Below are 18,594 nucleotides of genomic sequence, written 5' to 3'. Positions count from 1 at the left end.
TCTCTTGTTTAGAGTCACAGAATATGCTGAGCTGGATGGGACCCACTGGGATCACCAGTCCAGCCCCTGTCCCTGCACAGACACCCAACAATCCCACCTGGAGCATCCCTGGGAGTATTTCCTAAATCCTCCTGGACTTCTGGCAGCAAAGGCTTTGTCTTTGCTTCCTGGAGCAAAGGTTTCACCTCAAATGCACTTGACCAAAGCGCTGTATGTTTTAAATTTTTTAAACAGCTCTTTTGCTGAACCAAATCCACCAATCTTCAGACATTTTCCAACACCACACAGGCAAAATTAAAGGAAAATCCTTTAGTTTTGATCAGAAATCTAGAGCCTCGGGGCCATGCCCATTCCCTGGGGAGCCTGGGCAGTGCCAGCACCCTCTGGGGGAAGAACCTTTCCCTAAAGCCCAACCTAAACCTGCCCTGACACAACTTCAGACCACTCCCTGAGGGTCTGACCCTGCCACAGGGAGAAGAGATCAGAGATACCCCTCAGAGGATGTTGGAGACCACACTGAGTCTGACCTCAATCTCCTCTTCCCCATCCACCCAAGTGACCTCAGCTCCTGTCTAGACCCTTCCGCATCTCCACGCCCCTCCTTTGGACACTCCCTGACACCTCCAGATGTCCCTGGCGTGGTGGCACCCGAGAGGTGAGGCAGAGGAGGCCCGTGGGTACGCACGGTTGACGAAGATCTGCTCCTCGTGGGACAGGATGCTGGTCAGGTGTGCTCCCTGCAGGCGGCACTCCCGCTCCGCCGTGTCCCACGTGCGCCGGTGCGCGAAGTACTTGTAGCACTGCCCCTGGAACTTGTGCCAGCCGTAGTCACAGGTCTCCGTGTCTGCAGCAGACAGACAAAGCACATTCCTGTCAGTGCACCAAAACCAGGCACGTTTGATCAATCAACCAAAACCAGGCACGTTTGATCAATCAACCAAAACCAGGCACGTTTGGTCAACACACTAAAACCAGGCACGTTTGATCAATGACTAAAATAAGGACATCAATGGACAAAAATTAGGCATATTTGGTCAGTGCAACAAAATAAGGCACATTTGATCAACGGACCAAAATTGGTCCATTTGGAGGTACATTTGGTCAATGAGCCAAAACCAGGAACGTTTGGTCAATGCACTAAAATAAGGCACATTTGATCAGTGGACCAAAATGAGGCACATTTGGCCAATGCACCAAAACCAGGCATGTTTGATCAATCAACCAAAGTCAGGAGTGTTTGATCAATCAACCAAAACCAGGCAAGTTTGATCTATGAACCAAAATCAGACACATTTGATTGATGGACAAAAATTAGGCATATTTGGTCAGTGCAACAAAATAAGGCACATTTGATCAGTGGACCAAAATGAGGCACATTTGGCCAATGCACCAAAACCAGGCATGTTTGATCAATCATCCAAAACCAGGCATGTTTGGTCAATCAACCAAAACCAGGCATGTTTGATCAAAACACTAAAACCAGGCAAGTTTGATCAATGGACCAAAATGAGGCACATTTGGCCAATGCACAAAAACCAGGCATATTTGATCAATCCACCAAAACCAGGCAAGTTTGATCTATGAACCAAAATCTATGAACCAAAACGTTTGATTGATGGACAAAAATTAGGCATATTTGGTCAGTGCAACAAAATAAGGCACATTTGATCAGTGGACCAAAATGAGGCACATTTGGCCAATGCACCAAAACCAGGCATGTTTGATCAATCAACCAAAGCCAGGAGTGTTTGATCAACCAGCCAAAACCAGGCACATTTGGTCAACACCAAGGCATTTTCTGTGGGACAAAGCTTGAAGAAAAACCCATCTGTCAAGGCATGCAAAATCAAACACTCATCATGGGAACCTCATTTTCAGGTAGTTCTGCTCACCCAGCCTCAGTACACCCATCCTTGAGACCTCACTTTCAGGAAGTTCTGTTTACCCACCTCCAGCACAAACTGCAAGATTATTACTTATCTAAGGCATATAATTGCAATTGGAAACTTTGTGGGTTTCCACTGATTGGCTTAAGCTGGATCTGGGCAATTTCAGGAGGATGTCTCCATCCATAACCCTGGATGGATGAAATCCCTGGATGTTGGACTGCAGTGAACCTTCATTTCATCAGTTTTCTGAGCCTGTATGTGGGGATGGGAATTTTTTCTTGCATGGACAAATGGTTCTTCAAGTCACTGTACTAACTTAAGTTTGGAAGAAACTGATAACTGAAAATTATATGAAGGGAAATTATTGTAATTGTTTAGTCTGCAGAAGCAAAGCTGCAATATTATCTCTCCGAGCTCACGCCTCCAAATCCTAGCCCAAAACCCACCTTACTTGATGAAGCCAACTTTAGGCATCAATTTGTTAAAAGGTTTGTAAAGCTGAAATACAAAGTAATTAAATTGCACGTTGTCTGTTCTTGCATGAGGCATGGTGCTGATAAGAATGCATCACAGAGAGGATTCACACCAGCCACTATGTATACTTCCAGCTCAAAGAGAAATAAACACAAGCCTTGGAACAGGAACAACATGGATTTGAGGTTAATTATTCTGTCAAGGTTAGGCAGCTGTAAACAGAATAGATTGCAAAAAACCCAAGAGTTTCAGTTCCAGGTTTGCTTCTGCAGGGATGAATCACAGGGGAAAAATCAGCATTAATGAGATGGGCAAAATAAGTGTGATGTCTAAATTGTGATGTCTGAGCTGTGCTTGAGGATGGGAAGTGATAAGAGGCAGTTTTAGGGAGGAGTGGGAGCCACAACAGGGGAAAGGCAGGGAGTTCCCAGCCATGACAGATGCAATGGCACCATAAAGGGCATCTCAGCAGGAGATTACAGTGTGTTTCAGCCACAGCTATCTCAGCACGGGATGGCTCACCCTGAGGGGCCTCAGGATGCTGAGGAACACAAACACAAGGCCTGGCCTCCCCCACCCCACCCACCCACCAGGAATCAGCCACTTCCCACCAAATTTTATCAGCCCCCTGAGCAAAACGCTGTCTGAGGCCAACTGTTCCAGCCTCTCCAGAGTTAAGGAGGTGGGCTGGAAACTGGATTTCTCATTCTCAGTAAGTCAATGCCGTCAGTGGTCAATAACCTGCTTTGGCCAAAGTGGCTCTTTTTGCCTGAGTACAAAAACTGCCAAATATTGCATTCCATGCCAAGGGCTGATGCTGCAAATACCTCAACTAAGGGTTTACTTAGGTCTGAGCTGCTACCACCACCTAAAAAGCAGTTTTTCCCAGCACAGGTTCTTAATTCACAGCAGGAAGAGGCCATTTCCATCCTGACATACCAAATTGTCTGTTTTTCAAAAAAAAAAAAAAAGGTTTTAAATCCCCCATGACACAAACTAGATTTTACATGTACATAAATGGATTTCAAAGTGGAAACAAAATGTGGCAAAGCCACGTTAGAGGCTTATCAGAACTTCTCTGACACTAATAATGTAGTCATTGTCTTAGGAGTCTGATATCAAAATAATTTCCCCAAAGTCATCAGTATTGACATAAATGTACCAAATGCAAAGACATCATCAAGCTTACACTGATTGTGTCCCTTCTATTTCCAGGAAGCTGCTTGTGAAAACTGTTTGTGCCTTGAGTCATCCCAGCTATGAAAAAAGGAATGTAATCTACACCACCAAATTGTTAGGTTTTTAATCTTTTCCCTCTTTGTATTCTGTGTGAGGTGCAGGCTGCAGACACAGCTTTAATCTCTGGCATCTAGGTAATTTTTAAAGTTTAGTCTGCCTTGGTCTTTCTAGAACATTTGTTTAACCACACAAAGCTGACTAACAGACTTATGTCCTCTGTGAAGGCACTTAAGATTTTATTATTTATCTTGTTCAGGGACTCCTTTGTCCCACAGGAAACAAGTCAGATAATAACAAGGAGCTGAGAAAAACGTGGCCAGAGAGGATTTCCAGGCTATTCTAATCAAACCTTCCCTGGCCTCTGCTAGGGAAGAAGTGAAGAATTTGAGAGAAGGCACACTGAGGAGGCAGGCAAAGGGGCTTGAAAATACAAAACTAAGAGGACTGTGTTTACTAAGTTAGATATAATGGCCTGAGCATGAATTATAACACAATTTCTCTTCTTACAAAAAATCACACAATTTCTCTTTTCAAGACATAAGGTGCCAAACACTGACAAAAAGTTAAGTAATTTTCTGCACCTGTGTATATCCCAAATCTTAAAAAAAAAAACCCAAAAGAAACCAAAACAAACCAGAACTGATGGCTATAAAATACATGATGTTTTTAGATGCTGGAAAATGGGATTTTTTGGGGTTGGAGAGTGACCAAGGATTCTGGGGATTTTCATGGGATTTTGCTTTTGGTGTTTGTTGATGATGGTGTTTTTGGGGGTTGGTTTGGTTATTTTTAGAGGAGAGGTTGACAAGAGGGAAAAAATATATAAGGAAAAGAAGATTCAAGATAGTAGAGGATGAAAAATGCAAACCAGGCAAGTAAAACTGTGAGGACAATTTCATCTCTGCAGAGTTTTGTCCTCAGTATGCAACCCTAATTTAAAGCTGAAAGGGTGACAAAAAGGTGAAAGGGTTCCACGTGAGTATAAATTTCCAGTACCTTTACTGAACCAGTAGACACTAATTGCAGGTAAATTTTGACCCAACCATGGTGAGCAGAGTAGGGGCAAGCACTTGTTAAATGCAATACTTCACACTCATGGTGTACCCAGTCACAGACTTCTGTAACCTTACTCCAGCATGTGATGGAAGGACTGAAACACTGCTCACCATATTTGTGGTGTTTTAAAACTCACCTAGGGTTTATGACAACTGACAGGGGTTCTCAGTGGTGTGTGAAAGGAGTCAGTCTCACAGCTTCTGTTCTCTGTAACTGCAATTGAACATGTGCAACCACATCCCTTAACACTGCACTTAAAAAAGAGTTCTCAGTGGGTTTGACACATAAATAGGGACTGTTTTTTCAGTGTTGCTGTCAATAGGTCCATTGTCCTTAAAGAAATTCCAGAAGAGGCTTAAAGGAAATAAAGACTGACACAGGTACCAGAACATAATGACAGTCTTCCTCAGCAGTGAATTTCATCAGTGACTCTCTGCCTTCAGCAAATGAGGAAATGCTGGAGGCCACTTAAACCACACATCTCGAGGAGAAACCCATTTCTCTAGTAAATATCCAAAATCACCTCTTTTCAGCTGATAGACAGCAGTAAGAGACCATCTGCTTTCAGAAAGTGCCTTTTCCCTGAGCCCTTCTCAGCTAATTCAACCCCAACCAACCAAGCCCTGGGAGCAAAGTGAATTAAATGAGACTGGAGTAATCACAGACACTGAAACAGTGAACCTGGGTTGTAAGAACACATGATTCCTGGTAGGGTGGTTAAAACCCACAGTTGTTTTGTTTTCAGAACCTGGAAGAGAGCAGCTGGTGGAATTATCCCAAGGAGGCGCATTCTGTTACAAACACACATGTGCCATTTTTGCACACGTGTCCAGCTGCAAGCAAGCCAAACCTTAGGCTTAAAACATTCCTTGAGAGCAGGTAGACACCAGCTACAGCAGAAAAAGGAGAAAAAGAAAAGGAAACTCTAGCCAGCCAAGGAAGGAAGAGGAAAATCCACAGAGGTGTTCATCCAGTTCTCATAAAGAGAGCCCACGCTTAAAACTGAGGTTCAAGTTGCAAGTCTCTACCAATTCCTGAGAGTTGTCATAGGGATTTTTCATAGAGGGATGACAATGGAAAGACTGATGGCTCTCCCAGAGTAAAACTCTCACCAAGATTTACTGTAAAGTCCTGTCACTCTTTGGGAAAGTGTTTGGGGGATATTTATGAATTTTAAGGGGCGATGTTCAAATGTCAAAAAGTGACAAGCAGACTGTCCATCTTTCCTTTGAAAAGATACAGGTGGTGGGCAAAAGGGAATATTGTCCCTTTTGCACCAGAAGGGATGATTAGCTTCACTGAGCTAACAATCCAGTTTAAAGGCAAACTTTTGAGGGAACTTTCAGCTGCACTATTTCTAACATCTGACAAATTCAGCTCGCTTCAGGAAGATGTTCCCCGGCTCAGATTGCTGAACTCTTTCCACCTGGCAAGAGGAAGGGCTGTCAGGGAGCCAGTTCCAGCTCCCTGAGTCTCAGGACTGATTTGCCTCAGCCTGGATTAGATCACCCAGAAGGTTCCTTTAACTCCACCACCTGCCAGAGCTCCCTGGCGTGCAGCTGTGCTGTCCCTGCTCACATCCCCTCACATGCTGACACAAGCAGGATACCCCTGTCAAAGATCCCTCAGTCCAGAGCAGTCACACGGGGGCATTTGGATGAATTTCTGAGCTCTGCTTTTCCTTCTGCACCAGCCTAGTGGGTGCAGATGTGGTGACCTCCTACTCTGAGCTTCATTTCCAAGGGCAGTGCATGCTCCCTGCTCCCATTCCCTCCCACGGCATTTTCAATGCTCAGCACTGTGCCTAAGAAATCCCTTCAGCCTGATTTTTATTTTTTTGAGGCTTTCTAAAATGAATAGTATATTTGAAATTAAAAAAAAAAAAAAAAAGAAGTAATGAAATATAATCTTGGTGTGCTGAGCTCCACCTTTCCTGTGGCACTGAGGTGCACATTCTGTCGTCCTGGCTGGTCTTTAAATCTAGTGAGGTCAGGACTGATGCCTTGAAATAAAGCCTGCTTGCCAGACAACCATGTCTGGATGGCCAACACAGTTTTATTTTGTCTGGTGGAGTGGAAATTTGGCACTAATTCCTTTTCCCAAGTCCCAAACCACCGCAGGACTTTAAGTGGAGGAAATTTAAATTCCAAAGCTGAGAGAGCACAGCTCTGGTTCTGATTGACAAACTAGGAAATGTTCCCATTAACCACCTAAAATGCACTCTCAGGTTGGTCATAAAAAGCAGCTTAAAGCTACCATGGCACTCAGAGCCACTCACTGCTATGGATTTGCTAGAATGAAGGGGAGGAGGAAGGGAGTGAGAACATTTATTTCTTTTGGTGTGAAAACACTGTCAATTTTTAATTTGGGAGGCAAGATTCAGAAAGCCTTCTCAAGTTACAAGGTTAGCCAGACTGCTGAAAAGGTTAAAGAGTAAAAATGCTGGAGCTGATCAGCTCTGAGATTTTTCATCTTTAACAAAGATCTCTACAGGTTGAGCTGGAAGAGTCTGCAAACCACTCTTCACTGAAGCTGAGAAACAAACATGAAAATACACAATATTAATTTAAAAATCCAAAGCTTTAGTTCATTCACCTGTGACCAAAATCATTCAGCTGAAGGAAAAGGAAAAAAATATTTTCATAAGTTTAGCAAGCACCATTTCTTTTTCCCACGGAAATGCCTTCATTAATTTTATTGTCAGAACAAATGTTGCTACCCTATTCCTCCTCCCACATGTGAGTAAGCATCTTGCATTGCAAATATTTCCTGTAAATTCTGTGAGGTTTCTTGCAGGCAATTTTCTAACAACTGCAGGCACTTGGGTATTCAATCTTATTTCCATTGTCCAGCTTAGAAAGCCTTTTACAATTTCCTTGTAATGATACCCCTTCACCTAATTTTCCTGAAATTATCCCAGAACAAATAATTTTGAAAACTGTAGGATGAAGTTGTCAAACCTGTGGTCCCCAGTGGAGGAATACAAAATCTGTCTTACCAACTAAACTGTTCCTACTGATGCTTTTTGGAGGTGATGGGTTCTGATACATCTTTCACACCACATGTAATTTTTTAAGAGAGAAACTCAGCCCCAAAGTAACTCTGCTCTCACTCATTAAGCATCACTACAGCAATGAGAGAGCCTCCTTATGTGTCTTCCCAGCAGTTTGCAAGGCAGCCTCAGCAAGCAGGCTTGGAGCCACCCGAAAACTCTTGCTGAAAAGCAACACCTGAGAGCTGCTGTTTTGACACAGACATTGCCCCATTTATCAGTTTATATTTTGTACATGGCTTCCACTCAGGTTAGCATGTGGGTATGGCTTGTGCAAAGTGAGAGGTGGGAAAACACCCCGAACCACAAGTCAGGGAAGGCTAACAAAAATCAGGAGCTCTCCTCACCACTGGTGACTTCCAGCAGATTTGCGTCGGATTCTTCCACCTTCTCATTTTTAGGAGGCTTTGCCCTGTTGCTCCAGAAGGATTTTGGGCTTGAAATGAGCATGCAGCAGCACAGGTGAGGGAACAGCCCTTACCTTGCTCACAGAGAGCCCCGACATAGCTGGGCAGGCACAGGCAGGTGAAGGTGTTGAGGCTGTCAATGCACGTGGCTCCGTTCCGGCACGGGTTGGACTGGCACTCATCGATATCTGCAGCAGAAAATAAAACTGGTTTCATCACCCTGCCAGCTCCCAGGAGGGAAATGCTCTGCAGCCTTAGTCAGGCTGGTGACTGGGACCAGTTCAGAGCAGAAGAATGAAATATTGCAAAAGATCCCAGTGGTGGCCGTGTGGATGAGAGAGAGGAATGCCACGCAGCCTTCTCCTGGTGGAAAATCTGACTCGTGTGTGTGACCCTGGCACAACCAAAATTCCCATTCACCACCAGGGACCTCGAATATCTTCACAAAACTCAAATATTGGAAACCTTATCATGTAACATTAAACTGACTGCTAATTTCAGTCTGCAGAGCAGCAGGATGTGGAATCTCATTGGTCTGCATTTCTCATTTCTTTCTTGTCTAATCTTATCGAGATAAGGATAAAACATCATAGCACTCATGGTCTTGCACAGTAAACAAATAACATGCCCTGCCTCCTCTAGCTGCTAAAATACTTGTCTTCACCTTTTAAATTGGAGCACAAGTTCATTTTATATAATTAATTTCAGCATGGGTTGCTTTTGCATACGTTGTAAACAAGTGTGTCTCCTCTTGAGGATCACATGAAGTTTCCTAGTGAGTGCTGTTCCTCTGAAAAAATCACAGTGTAGACTTCAACACAGATTTTGCAAACATCTCCATTCAAAAATGAACTTCTGGTTGTGGTTCACTCATTAAAATATAAGAGAGAAGCTGGACAAATCTACAAACAAACCACTAGGAATAATTGTTGTATCACGCAGAAGGCTTAAAAAATATATATTTCTATTTTAAAACATGCTCTGGTCAAATTTTATGCTAGGTCTTACTTGTTTCAGTCATTTTATCATACTTTGGCTGGCTTTCTGGAAGGAAAATGGGTTATTCTGAAGCACATAGGTGAGTCTCTTGAAATCTACAGTCACAGGAGGTGCAAAGGTGTCACAGGCAACTGGAAGAGGTTCCTCAGCTGAAATTGTTACCAACATACTAATTTGTGCCAAAGATGCATATGATAATGATGAAATCTAAAATTTCCTGCAAAAATTTTCAAGTTTTTGTTCAGTTCTCAGCTTCCCATTCACATTTGGGAATATTTTATCTTACCAGCCTTTTAAATAACTACCGGAAGCTCTTAGGGAAGTAACCCAAATGCTAATGTTTATTTTTTGTAATTGGTGTGTTTTTTTAATTCGATGCTGTGAATTCCAGCTCCTGCAGTTCCTTTACAGTTCCCTTAGCCCCTGTGTGTGTGCACAAATCTGTGCCCTTTATGGGGAGAGGGAAAAAGGAGAGAGACAATGGGGAACTCTCCATTTAATTGTCCTGAAGGAAGGCCTTGGTGTAAAATTTTTCAAATGTCCATGCAGCCTTCAGCTCTAAAGCACACCAGATTTCATGTTCAAGAGCTTTAAACTCGAGTTGATCAGCAGCCAGGTGGCACCAGTTTACCTAATTCACACTGCTCCCCGTTGAAACCTGGCAGGCAGGTACAGATGTAGAAGGAACCACGTGGGTAGCAGGTACCACCATTGAGGCAGGGGTTGCTCTTGCATGGATCTTGACCTGTTAAACAAGTAGAAAAAGGAATTTGACTCCCTTGTTTCAAGGAAATGGTGTATTTTTGATTTTCAGGAGGAAAAAAGAAATCTCTCTTCATTGCTGCATTGGTGGTGCAGGCTTTACTGTAGTTACAGAAACTCTATTAACATACTCAACTACTCAAAATAAGAGTTAAAAAACAGTAAAGCTGGTCTCCAGGCATCACTACTTTCAACTTTAACAACAATATGGCATTTACTATGAACAATGTAAATTACTCTTGGAATTAATTTTTTTTTTTTTCATAGCAATTTGCACTGTATTTGGCAGTCATGATACTCTGCTGAGGATTTAGTTTGCATGACATGACAATTAATTATAGCTGAAAACAGTTAAACATATGCACAATGAATGGAAAATGCTTTTTCTTGAACAGGGTTAGTTTATGCAGAATGACAGGGTACACAGAACATACTGACTGGCTGCTTATATTCAATCAATCAACCCCCACCAAGTCTTATTTCTTTTCTCACATGTGTGCTTCCCACCTGCCTTTCTTAAAAATACATTTAAAGAATACAAACAAAGGCTCTGAATACATCTGACTCTGGACTGAACATCAAGATAAAAACTTACCTGCTGTGAAATCCTTGGCTGTTACAGGAGTTAGCGTTTAAATAGCATTTCCTTGAGGAGCTTTATGCCTTCCAGTGATGTTTATTTCCACTGAGTTTAGATACCTGGGTATTTGCATTTGATTTCATGCCTAGGAGCACTCACTCACACAGACAAGTCCACACCAAACCATTTCTGAGAGTTAGTTTCTCACAGTGAGAGGGAAATCCTGAAGACAGCCTTTCTGACAAGCAAAACTAAAGCCCTGGCTCTGAAAACTTAGAAAATGGTTAAGAGAGTTCTGTAAATCAGAGAATCAGAGGCAAGAGAAAATTTAAGATTTTTTTGGTCATGTTTTCCCAAAACAATCTGACAAGGATTTATGACCAAAAAAAAAAACCCCCAAAAAAGTAAGAATATCTGTTTTACTCTTGCAAATTAGAGATCCAAAGTCTTCTTACAGTACCAAGCTCCCTCTCTAGGCATGGGAATGCAGAAGGTCCTGCTGAAAGCCTCCAGAAGAAAATCCTATGTGCAAAAGTTTAGGGTTGTAATTAAGTGATTAAGGTTTTCACCTTGGAGGTTTTGGAAAGGTTCTGATCCCATCCATTCAATAGGGTGCTTGTTTTAGGACTGCTTCACTTAAAGTCACAAATGTAGGGCTCTGTTAAGCACCTTAATTGCATTTTTTGTGTGTTTGCTGTCTGTTTATCCTTCTACAGACTGGATATTTCCACAGTAAACATTTTCAACATTGCCAGCTACCTGGATTATATGAGGAAAAATAATAGTAAACCTATAAAATCAGACCAGTCCAGTTCTTTCCTCAGATGTATCTAGACAAAATATGAATTGAAGTGATACTACTGGCATCACCCATGCGTTTGATGAAATGGTTCCCAATGCCATCATGGAAAACAAAATACTGTGGCAAATTATGTCTGAGAAAAAGTTCTGTAATTTTTAAGAGACTGACCCTGCATCAACAGCTTAAAGGTACAAAGAAGGTCTTGATTTTCTCTTGCGTGGAAAGCTATCCTGTAGGTCAAGAGAAGTTCAATTCTATAGAAAATTCTGATCCTAAAATGTGCACTGTTGCTTTCTAGGTCAACTGCAAGATGGTAAAAACAACCCTTCATAGAAACCAATTGTGTAAGAACCATCACCACACTCACAAGAAAAGCCATCAGATAAAATCTCCTGTTGGAAACTGGTAAATGAAATCACTCCAGCTGATTTCCCTCCCACAACCAACGTTACCTTCCTGCCTTTTACAACTGGCTGGTTACCTCCAGTCCGATCCAGAGCTCCACGATGCAAACACTGATGGAAAGCCACTGGGCTTGGGGTTTTTTTTGCTCCCCCCCCCCATCCTTTTCCACTTTGTGGGGGCCACAACCAGGCTGATTTCTCAGCTGGAGGGTGACGAGGTCCGTCGTCATTTCAGGCAGAGCTCCGATTGTCACACCCCTCACCAGAGCCAAGGCAACACCTCCACAAGTACCACAACACACAAAACACGACAGGGATCATATTTGGGAAGTTACCTGGAATTTGCACTGCTGTGCCTTCAACTGAACCCACACTGGTGCCAATCACGAAATCTGATCCGTTCGTGACTTCCGGGAGGGAAAAGGATGAAGTCACAGTTTCCACAGAGTTTGGCTCCTCAGAGCTCAGTGTTGATGGCTCCTTTTGGTAGGGACTGTTCCCAGGGGCAATGCTGTTGGTTGCAATGTTAGAAGAGGTGGTTGTGATCTCCCCCTGACCAAACCAAGCCGCCTGTGTTTCTGTGCCTCCATCCAAAAGCTGGGAGGGCGAGGTTAGCATTGTAACTGCTTCCTGGCCAGGTTTAAATCCTTCACTTTCGATGCTGTTGGGTGAGTCTGAAACAGTTGTGGACATGAGCCAGGGGTTCTGTCTCTCAGCAGTCCTGTCTTCCTCTTGGTGGGGATTATTGACTCTCCCTGCGGAAGCTTCGACATCTGTTGTGCTGACTCTTGGAATATCTGTGCTCGCTCTTTCTCCAAAACTCAGAAAAGCAGTAGGCAAGACATGTATTGATGGAGAATCTCCAGAAACAGCAGCTTCTTCCTCACCAGCTAAATCAGTTCCAGGGGTTTCTGTCTCCTCTGTCCCACCAGTTAGAAGCCTGCCAAACTGAGGAGTGCTTTCTGTGCTTGTGCTGTCTGAAACAGGCTCGGGAGACAGCTCCAGCAGAGAGGATTCTGTCGTGTCAATAAGGTCACTAGTGGGTGGTTTATATGTTGCTGTAATATCAGAACTAACCTCTTTGAAGATTCCTCCTGATGAGTGATTGGACTGATGTGAATCCCTTGATGATGATGATGATGATGATGATGTGCTTGTAATTATTACCTCAGGGTACTCAGATACTCCGTTTACTAAATGAACAGTTACTGATGATTTAGGAGTTTGAGAAACAGAATAGAAACTCACTGGATCTGTGTCCTCATACTCTGCTGATGCTGATTTTGTGTTTGTGTACACCGTGGGACGATTCCCTGCACCCTTGGTAGGTGACTCAGTTGTCAGCTGGGATGTTGGCTGCGTGGTGACAACACTTAACTCAAGCTCGCCAGTTGTCAAAGCCTTTTCTGGCTCACCAGTTACAACTGGTGTAAGAGAAGGAGCCACAGGCTGATTATCAGCCAGCTCTTCTTGGCCCATCCCAGAAAAGCCAGAGATTGTTTCACTTTGATCTGCTATTACTTGGCTGTTTGCTGAAGTACTCGGCTCATGGGTGTCTTCTCTGGGGTTGGTTACAACAGGTTGGGACTCATGAGGCACCTGAGGGCTTGCCAGAGATGGCACTGTAGGAAGGAAAATGCCCAGTTCAGAGGGTTCCGTGGTGGTGAGAGTATCTGTTGCAAAATTCATGTCATCCCCTGAACCCAAATCCACATCTCCTGAGGCTGGTCTGTGCCCAGAAGTCACCAACTCTCTACTTGGTGGACTGGAAGTAGTCAGAGGAAGATTATCACCAGATCCCAGTGTCTTTTCTGTGGCGATGGAAAACCTGGGAGTGGAATAATATTTCTCCCCTTCAGCTGTCATGCTGTCGTCATAGCCATATGTTGACTGTGCAATGGGATTTGGCATTGTCTGCACACTTATTATATCCTCAGGCATTGATTTAGAGTGATCCATGTCTATAATAGTTGTTTCTTCCGGTGGGGTTTGCAGTCGTTCTTCAATCAGGGTAATATCACCATAAACAGAAACGTTCAGTATGACACTTTTTTTGTCATCAATCATAGGAATAATTTTTTCATACAACCCAGCATCGCTTGTTAGTTCCTCTGATGAAGCTGTCTTTGGATGAGCAGCAGATGGATTTACCAAAACCTCTGTTTCTTCTGTAAAAAGGGAGACTAGTCCTGTGATTGCAGTCTGTGATCCATCTCTCGGAGCCTCTGTGGTCATAACTTTGGAATAGACATGTCCAGGAACACTAGATGAAACATTTAGTTCCACTTTGGATACGGTGGGTATTGAGAAATGGGTAAACATATCAGGGGAAGATGAATCTGAAACACCAACCCAGCCAGATCCTTCCCCAGAGCCCTCTGGTAGTACTCTGCCCATTGTTTTTGTGGCTGATGTTACAAGAGATTCCTCTGTTTCAGGGCTGGGAGTTCCATTCAGTATAACAGATACAGGAGTTGTGCCACCTTTAATCAGAAAATGTGAATTTTCCTCTTGAGAAATAGCTTTAGACGTGGGTGTTGTCTTATCTGTTTCATTTTCTCCTCTCCTGTAGTCAGTTTCCTTTTCCTGTGGTTCTTCATTTGCCACAAAATAATGTGTGGTGTCTTCAGTCTCTTTAGAGATGAAGCTCTTGGAGCTGTCTTCTGCCAAAGCTGAGGAACTGGGGAACGTGGAGGTGGGGAATGGGTCTCCAGTTTCCGGCAGCAGCTCAGCTACAGCACTTGTGACTTCTTCAATAACTTCAGCATCTGCTGGAGTGCTTCCTCGTTCAAAGTCTTGTGTCATGTCAGTGGAAAGTCCAGGTCCCATAGTTGTAGGGTGAGAAGTTTCAGGGCTTGAGGTACTCTTGATTTTTTGGACAACAAATGGCACCACAGAAGGAAGAGCAGCAAGGTCATCTCCCGACCCCTGTCCTGAAAACAGGGGATCACCAGTGAGCTCGTTATTTGACAGCTTTTCTTCCTTAGGTGTCAGGAACGTTCTGGGAATATCTTTAGTAGGGAAAATGTTTTGCACCAGCTCTTCCTCTTGCTCTACAACTGTGACTGGAGAGCTTACATATTTCCTTTCAATTGTTGCAGCCTCAGTTACTCTGTCATCATTAAATGGCAAAAGTGTTTTTTTAACAGGTTCAGTTTCTAATTCCTTTTCTTCCAGATAAGGACTGGGAGTTGGAACATTCAAAATTCCCAGATGTTCATGGCTAGTTTGTGTACTTTTAAAGAACAGGTCTGTTGTTGTTTCTTCAAAAAATTCCGTAGCTTTTGGTGAAATTTCACTTGCCATCTCTTCCCCAGAATGTATCTCTTCCATCAAAGGAATTTTCGTAGAAAAAGTTCTCACCCTCAGCTCATCAACAGTTTTCTCCTCAGTTCTCACGTCCCCTGCAGTCCCCACGGAGGTTACCTCATGTTCAGGACTGGTGACCTGCTCACCAGGATCTGTAGTGAAGGCAGGACTCGGAGGTGATGTGCTGACAGCTTGTCTGTCATCCTTTTCCCATGTTTCTGGTCTCCCAGTAGGGGCAACTGATGTTTCTGTAAATGACCCAGTGGATGAGTCTGGTTCTCCAGATCCCTGGTCAGTAACTGAGAAATGATCTCCAAGTATTTCTTCCGTAGGTCCATTAGACATGAGTTTTGTGGTGCTGCTGTCATCTTTGAATTCTTCTCCAGAGCCATGCTCAATCAGGAAAATCTTGCCCAAGGAGACAGTTGAAGAACCAACTCTTGCATCTTTGCTTTCTGTAGATTCAGCTACTGCTTTTTTACTGCCAGTACCATGTGTCACCAAGCCCCCATGAGGGTTGTTACTGACCACAGATCCTGGAGGGGATGTGGTCTCACCCATTTCTGAATCTCCAGTTTCAATTCCTGGTGCAATGTGAGATGTTATCTCTTTTGTGGAACCAGATTTTATGTCAGAAGGAGCTGTGTAGGTTGGTTTTGTTTCCATGTTTGTTTCTCCTGGGGTTTTGGTACTAAACATATCCAGGGACATCTGACTTTCTACTCCAGACCCCTCTGTGAAGCTCTCTGACCAAGTACTCAAAACTGTTGCTGCAGGTTCATCTGTTCTTGCATGTTTTTCATATTCTGTTGTTGCATCCTTTGGTGGAGCACCATCTGTGCTGTAAATTTTTCCCTCATACATTTCTGTTTGTGTTTCAGTGACAGGCCTTAACGGGACCGAAGTCAAAGTAGCAGACTCAACAACAAAATCTGTGTCTCCAGAACCTGGATCAATAAATGGGGAGCCAATACTTACCACTCTGCTTGTGGAACCCCCTGAAAATATGTCTGCAGGCTCTTCTGCTGATCCCTCATTTACAAAAAGCTTCTTCTCCCTCAGGAGAGGAATGGTGGTGACCTTTTTGGTTTCAGAACTTATGGTACCTGGTACTGTTCTTCTGAGGGGCTCTTGACTTACAGTTCTGACTTCACTTGTAGTGCTCCCAAGTTCATTCAAATCCACATTTTCCTCTGCAGCAGTAGCTGAATTTTGATGACCTCCATAAAGAGTGGTGTGCATTTCTTTTTCAATATCAGTACTCTTTTCAGTTACAAGAGAACTGGCAAACACTTTTTCCGTAATTAGCTCAGACACAGAGTTGGTGGCAACAGTTACTTGAGGGCTTTGATCAAAAGCAGAAGAAGGAGTACTTATAGCTCTGGGCAAAGCAGAGGTGACTCCTGAATCAGTTACAGAAAATTCTGTCAGCAGTTCTGTGCCGGAGCCCAAAGAAATGTCTTGCATTGAAAGTGTTTCTGTTACTGCTATTTCCTCTGTCACGGCTGGAGTTACAGTGATGCTATCTTTCACATCTCCAGAGCCTTCCAGCACCATAAATGAAGCAGCATTCATCTCAGGCTTTGCTGTATGACTTGTTTCCAGAATGTTTTCACCAGGGGAATTTGCATTAAGTTTGAGAGTTGTTTTAGAATGATCTCCAGGAGCAGGGGTTGCCTTTTCTGAAATAAGGTCAGTTACAACGTTGTCTTCCGTACCAGGAATAAAAAATGCCTCCAGAGAAGCAGTTACAGCAGAACTTTCCTCAGTAAATGCATCAGGAGAAGACGTTATACCAGAGCTTTTTTCATCATCCTTTCTTGACCCTGTCACAACTTCTAAGACTGAAGTGGACAGATCAGATTCAGAGGAGCCGTCTCCAGAGAATTCACTCGAAATCAAGAGCGGGTTTTTGCTATCTTTAGTGGAGCTCTCCTCAGTTCCCTGCCAGGTCATGGTCTCTCCGCTGTTTTGCACAGACTGCTCGTGTGAAGAAGTGGTGGCTACTGATTTATCTGTTGTAACAACTTCAGACTCCCCACTATAGACAGGCTCTAACATTGCAGCCCCTGAGGTTGGTTGCGTGACCTCGAACGCCCCTATTACTTCTCCAGCTTTGCTTGGTTGCATAGTACCAGAAGCTTCAGATTCATTAATGATAAATGTGTTTGTCTCGTTGATTTGGGAAAAGGTGACATTTTTGGAATGTGCAACGCTTTCGATTTGGTCACTCCTCGCCTCCTCAGCTTTTGTGCTCTTAGGTGCACTGGTGACTTGCTGCTTCCCGTTGATGAACTGCAAAGCTGGAGGGGTTGTAACATCAGTAGTATTCTCACAGTCTTCATCTTCCTCAAACTCTGCATAGTTTGGAAAGAAAGGATCCAATATTATATATTCAGACGAATCCTGCACAGAGTCTGAAGTACAGGGTTCAGTCTGAGCTGACTCTGCATCAATGTGGGTTTCATCTATTGCGTGAGGAAGCATGTGGCGATTGAACAGATCCAAAAATTCATTCACCGGGTGATCTGCAAGAAAAAGAGAGCTTTTCATAATCCCTAAGTAACAGCAGACACACGAAGTACAAGCAATCCACTGGAAAAAAAAAAAACAACAAAACCCAAAACAACAACAACAACAAAAAAATTTTAAAAAATCTAAAATTCAACAATTTGTTGTAAATTCAGTGTGTTGTCCTGTTGACACAAAGTTCAACGCTGCCATGGGGGGTGAATTTCTAGTTGGAGCCTCTCTGCATATTGAACACATTCGTCATTCAGTGCTGTTGACTGCCACGTGCCCTTGGTCCCAAACCCATGCCTGAGTTACCTGCTCCTACATTTTCAGCAAAGACGAGGAATGGACAAGATAAAAACAACTTTTCAGACCAACCTGCTGCAACAACTTCCAGGGATTTAGACACTAACAGACCTCTCCCAATAACTGAACCTAGACAAAGCTAAGCAAGGCAAAGTCTAAAATAAAATAAGACACAAAAAAACTCCCTCTGCATCTCCCTTTTCCTTTTAGTATAGGGACTAATTCAAATCTCCAGGAACACCATAACACCTACATCAATCACTCCTCACCAGATTTGGACCCTAGGACAGTGAATAAAGTCTTACTTCACAGAGCTGCTGCTACTTGGAATTTTAAAGCATTATGTGGCAAATAAGAAAATATGTCACAGATTCAAAGGTCAACTCCCACTCAGAGGGTAACATGACTGAAGCCCAGTAATTTTCTTCTGTTTACCACTAACTTTGAATTATTTACATACTCCTACAGGTTGCAAACCTCTCACAGTTGTTTTCTAGGTGGCCAGGCAGATAAAGAGGAAGAAAGAAGATTAAGAAGGCAAGGAAGCCTCACAAATTCCTCCAAGATTTATGATCCCAAATTCCATAGACACTTTTTAAACTTGCTCTTTCAGCACAAACATTGCTTCAAACCTTCTGTTCCAGACAATGGAAGCTATCCTAATTAAAATGAAATTTAAAAAAAAAATTAAAAAGAAGGACACAACAGACTCAGAAACAAGCCTCATACTTCAAGCTTGGCCAACTGACTTGAAATTGAAAACTGTACTGAAATCCTGTTCCATGAGTGTTTCTTTCTTCT

At 43.2% G+C, this 18,594-nt stretch overlaps 1 protein-coding gene across 4 annotated transcripts in view; it reads right to left on the bottom strand.

Moving 5' to 3' along the window:
* The window catches only part of VCAN (versican), a 101,056-nt gene that overhangs the window by 16,201 nt on the left and 66,261 nt on the right, over positions 1 to 18,594 (bottom strand). For all 4 annotated transcript variants that reach the window (XM_050986984.1, XM_050986985.1, XM_050986986.1 and 1 more), the window contains 4 exons: positions 12,000 to 17,501; positions 9,748 to 9,861; positions 8,192 to 8,305; positions 686 to 844 (listed from right to left, as the gene is read on the bottom strand). In XM_050986984.1, the coding sequence (XP_050842941.1) occupies positions 686 to 844; positions 8,192 to 8,305; positions 9,748 to 9,861; positions 12,000 to 17,501 (5,889 nt within the window). The remainder of the gene's footprint in view (positions 1 to 685; positions 845 to 8,191; positions 8,306 to 9,747; positions 9,862 to 11,999; positions 17,502 to 18,594) is intronic.

This window comes from Serinus canaria, chromosome Z (assembly GCF_022539315.1).
Source record: "Serinus canaria isolate serCan28SL12 chromosome Z, serCan2020, whole genome shotgun sequence".
NCBI lineage: Eukaryota > Metazoa > Chordata > Aves > Passeriformes > Fringillidae > Serinus > Serinus canaria.
This window is presented reverse-complemented; position numbering and strand designations above follow the sequence as displayed.